The sequence below is a fragment of the Procambarus clarkii genome, chromosome 66 (assembly GCF_040958095.1).
Source record: "Procambarus clarkii isolate CNS0578487 chromosome 66, FALCON_Pclarkii_2.0, whole genome shotgun sequence".
In the NCBI taxonomy this organism is placed as follows: Eukaryota; Metazoa; Arthropoda; class Malacostraca; order Decapoda; family Cambaridae; genus Procambarus; species Procambarus clarkii.
The window spans coordinates 21,047,837-21,052,931 of NC_091215.1; the positions used below are offsets into that span (position 1 = coordinate 21,047,837).

At 43.1% G+C, this 5,095-nt stretch overlaps 1 protein-coding gene across 1 annotated transcript; it reads left to right on the top strand.

Moving 5' to 3' along the window:
• The first annotated feature begins 246 nt into the window (after positions 1–246).
• On the top strand, positions 247–966 carry LOC138355251 (PE-PGRS family protein PE_PGRS61-like). The gene has a single exon (XM_069310114.1). The coding sequence runs from the start codon at positions 247–249 to the stop codon at positions 964–966; it is 720 nt and encodes a 239-aa protein (XP_069166215.1).
• The last annotated feature ends 4,129 nt before the right edge of the window (positions 967–5,095 follow it).

Here is a 5,095-nt window from a genome sequence, read left to right on the forward strand (position 1 = left end):
CTTGTGCCTTAGAAAGACTGCTATGAAGACCATGGACCGAGAAGGATGACTCCGTGACACCCTAGTTATTGTCCACAAAGTTGGGAACCGTCTTGTGCTTCGCTGACTTCTCAAACCAACATTAAAGAAAGTTTAGAGAGGAGTTAGCAGCTTAAAGCTGCCGTTATCACAGCGTCCAGCACTCCGTGACACGCCATCCTGTCCTGTCGGAAAAAAAAGTGGAGTTACGTAATCGGCTTCAATAGGATGTCACAGGAGGAGCAGCGGGTCTTTACGGGATCAGCGGGTCCTCATGGGAGCAGCGGGTCTTTACGGGAGCAGCGGGTCTTTACGGGAGCAGCGGGTCCTCATGGGAGCAGCGGGTCTTTACGGGAGCAGCGGGTCCTCATGGGAGCAGCGGGTCTTTACGGGAGCAGCGGGTCTTTACGGGAGCAGCGGGTCTTTACGGGAGCAGCGGGTCTTTACGGGAGCAGCGGGTCTTTACGGGAGCAGCGGGTCTTTACGGGAGCAGCGGGTCTTTACGGGAGCAGCGGGTCTTTACGGGAGCAGCGGGTCTTTACGGGAGCAGCGGGTCTTTACGGGAGCAGCGGGTCTTTACGGGAGCAGCGGGTCTTTACGGGAGCAGCGGGTCTTTACGGGAGCAGCGGGTCTTTACGGGAGCAGCGGGTCTTTACGGGAGCAGCGGGTCTTTACGGGAGCAGCGGGTCTTTACGGGAGCAGCGGGTCTTTACGGGAGCAGCGGGTCTCCACGGGAGCGGCGGGTCTCCACGGGAGCGGCGGGTCTCCACGGGAGCGGCGGGTCTCCACGGGAGCGGCGGGTCTCCACAGGAGCGGCGGGTCTCCACGGGAGCGGCGGGGCTTCACAGGAGCGGCGGGTCTCCACAGGAGCGGCGGGGCTTTACAGGAGCCTCATCAGGCTCTCACAGCAACAAAGCGACTACTGGATTCTACAGGACGTTGTGTTAATCCGGCGTGTTGGATTCCTGTTTAGCCCACCTGTGATTTCAGAGCACTAACAGGGGGACAACTTATCAATAACTCACATGTTGTGAAGGTTACTGGTTTAAGTGTTATAATTCCCTCCATCCTTCTGTAATGACAGTACGTACAATAAATATTTGTTCTTCAGTGCCAATATGTATTTTCTTCTACCACAGACGTGGCCACATATTTACAATGCTAACCATAATATATATTCATTTTATTCTGTCCTCCTTGGATAGGGTTAGAGATTTGATAAACATATAGATCAGTGATTTATTGAACAATCAACCACAGAGGGTGATTGTATGATTGTAAAATGGTAATCTAACCGAAGTCTTGGAGCAACAAAAGGTTCACCTTTTGTATAACTGAATTAGCCCAAAGTGGCATTCTCGTATGTACGAAATGAAACTAAAGAACTTAATTTGTACTAGCAACACTAGGCCTAATGCACGCTATCTTAGGCATAAGACAGTACATATACATAAGAACATAAGAACATAAGAACAAAGGTAACTGCAGAAGGCCTATTGGCCCATACGAGGCAGCTCCTATTCTATAACCACCCAATCCCACTCATATACTTGTCCAACCCGTGCTTGAAACAATCGAGGGACCCCACCTCCACAATGTTACGCGGCAATTGGTTCCACAAATCAACAACCCTGTTACTGAACCAGTATTTACCCAAGTCTTTCCTAAATCTAAACTTATCCAATTTATACCCATTGTTTCGTGTTCTGTCCTGTGTTGATACTTTTAAAACCCTATTAATATCCCCCCGGTTATGTCCATTCATCCACTTGTAAACCTCTATCATGTCACCCCTAACTCTTCGCCTTTCCAGTGAATGCAACTTAAGCTTTGTTAATCTTTCTTCATATGAAAGATTTCTAATTTGGGGAATTAACTTAGTCATCCTACGCTGGACACGTTCAAGTGAATTTATATCCATTCTATAATATGGCGACCAAAACTGAACTGCATAATCTAAATGGGGCCTAACTAGAGCAAGATATAGCTTGAGAACCACACCAGGTGTCTTGTTACTAACGCTGCGATTAATAAATCCAAGTGTCCGATTTGCCTTATTACGAACATTTATGCATTGATCCTTTTGTTTTAAATTCTTACTAATCATAACTCCCAGATCCCTTTCGCAATCCGACTTCGCAATCACAACACCATCTAGCTCGTATCTTGTAACTCTATCATCATTACCTAACCTCAGAACTTTACATTTATCAGCATTAAACTGCATCTGCCAATCCTTTGACCATTTCAAAACCCTATCTAGATCAACTTGAAGTGATAGTGAGTCCTCCTCCGAATTAATTTCCCTACCGATTTTCGTATCATCGGCAAATTTGCAAATGTTGCTACTCAAACCTGAATCTAAATCATTTATATATATTATAAACAACAGAGGTCCCAGGACAGAGCCTTGAGGCACTCCACTTACAACATTTTCCCACTCTGACTTGATTCCATTTATACTAACTCTCTGTTTCCTTTGGTATAGCCATGCCCTAATCCAGCTTAATATAGCACCCCCAATACCATGAGACTCTATCTTTTTAATCAGTCTTTCATGTGGCTCTGTGGCATATATGTGGCATTCTAGGCCTGCAAAGGTTTAAATATGGTTTTTAGTTTTCCTGTGGTGGTCCAACACTCAATACTGGTACTTAGGAGCAAATAGTTACTATAACTATGTATAATGGCTTGTATAATTCATTCATATTTAGCATGATATGGCTAATACTGAGTAAGTGTGTTTAAGATTCAATATGATAGCCAGCCTGAAGTTCATTGTTTACCTGTGTTTGCTTGGTCAGTAGAGGCTGTAATGTAGTTAATGGCCACTTGGCAACATTGGCTAGTTGACGAGAAGTCAGCAGGATCGAGACTGAATATTGACATTATTTAACGTTGCTAACACATGTATTTTGTGTGCAGGCTGGCATAAACATTTCTGATGTTAATGTTAATTGACCAACAATGCATAACGTGATACTTAAATATATAAAGATAAAATGTTATGGACTTCCCCAGAAACAAGCACTATCAAATTATTTCAGAGTCAGTGTACACTACTAGGCTGTGTGTACACACTAATAGTTCAGTGTACAATAAGCTGTGTGTACACACCAATAGTTCAGTGTACACTAAGCTGTGTGTACACACCAATAGTTCAGTGTACACTAAGCTGTGTGTACACACTACTAGTTCAGTGTACACTAAGCTGTGTGTACACACTAATAGTTCAGTGTACACTAAGCTGTGTGTACACACTACTAGTTCAGTGTACACTAAGCTGTGTGTACACACTAATAGTTCAGTGTACACTAAGCTGTGTGTACACACTAATAGTTCAGTGTACACTAAGCTGTGTGTACACTATTAGTTCAGAGTCAGTGTGCACTATGTCAAGCTTATTCCCGACTCGTTTCTCCTGACGTGTACTGACTCGAAGAGGATAAGGGATTTAGTTATTTCTGCTAATGGCTTCACTAAATCAAAGACTGTATCCGGGTATCATCATTTTGTCTTCAAAGATAAAAATTTAGATTTAACAGAACAATCTACCTTTCAACTGTAGTACATTCACACTATTTTAAGGTGAAAGATTTCCCGAAACTGGTTGTGATTAGCGTGATGGAGCCATTTCTCTTCTCCAAAGCGGCCGGTGGGTGTCATTACATCAACAGTATACCTGAAGTTTGTTCTTATATTAATAGGGTATTAAAAGTATCAACACAAGACAGAACACGAAACAATGGGTATAAATTGGATAAGTTTAGATTTAGGAAAGACTAGGGTAAATACTGGTTCAGTAACAGGGTTGTTGATTTGTGGAACCAATTGCCGCGTAACATTGTGGAGGTGGGGTCCCTCGATTGTTTCAAGCATGGGTTGGACATGTATATGAGTGGGATTGGGTGGTTATAAATAGGAGCTGCCTCGTATGGGCCAATAGGCCTTCTGCAGTTGCCTTTGTTCTTATGTTCTTATGTAAGTTGTAAATAAAGATACATATAGAAGAGAAACATTAAGATAAGATATTATAACATGCAAGATAGATTACGTAACCAGACAGTGGAGTTGATATGTATTAATTACTCTGGCCTAGGCCAGCTGCCTTTGTAGTGATGGGCGCAGTTAATTACTGTGTGTAAGTAATTAACCACAGTTACTCCACAATGTCTTATCTAACTATTCATGTGTGGCTGTTGTGTTGGCGCGGCCAGCTAGATAGTGGAGACCAAGGCTGCATGAGGACAGTTGTGAGGCGGCCATCATGAGTTACTGCAACTCTTCATTATTATCAGACATTACAACACACCTACGCGCTCCTCATAATTAATCAATTTATATATATATATATATATATATATATATATATATATATATATATATATATATATATATATATAATATTATTATAATAATAATAATAATAATAAAAATAATAATAATAGGGGCTACCACCTCTGGTTGCGTTTGTAGGGACCCTCGACCTCGAAGAAGACGATATGCAGAATCCGGGGAGCCTTGTGGGGCACCCGCGTACACTCACATATTGTCTTCTTCTACCACCCACTATATTTGTTGTATTTTTTAATTTTATTTTTTTTTAAACTTCATTACACAAAAGGGTTAAACATTGGTTACATGCAGGGTACAAGGCTACTTGTCACACGTTGTCGAGTTCCTCCAGCTCCTCAGATGGTGGGCAGGAACCATGAATGCATTGTGCATTTCTTCTCTGTATTGCCACACTAAGGCGCTGTGGGAGGAATCTGGCGGCTCTAGGGTCTCTTGTTTCTGTTAGCTTAGAACCCAGCTCCTTCAAAAAAACTCTCAGCACTTTTAACCCAGGCACCAAGTGTGTCTGAGGCAATGGGGACAAAATTGTAGTGGTTATCTTGAGGTTATCTTAAGATGATTTCGGGGCTTTTAGTTTCCTCGCGGCCCGGTCCTCGACCAGGCCTCCACCCCCAGGAAGCAGCCCGTGACAGTTGACTAACACCCAGGTACCTATTTTACTGCTAGGTAACAAGGGCATAGGGTGAAAGAAACTCTGCCCATTGTTTCTCGCCGGCGCCTG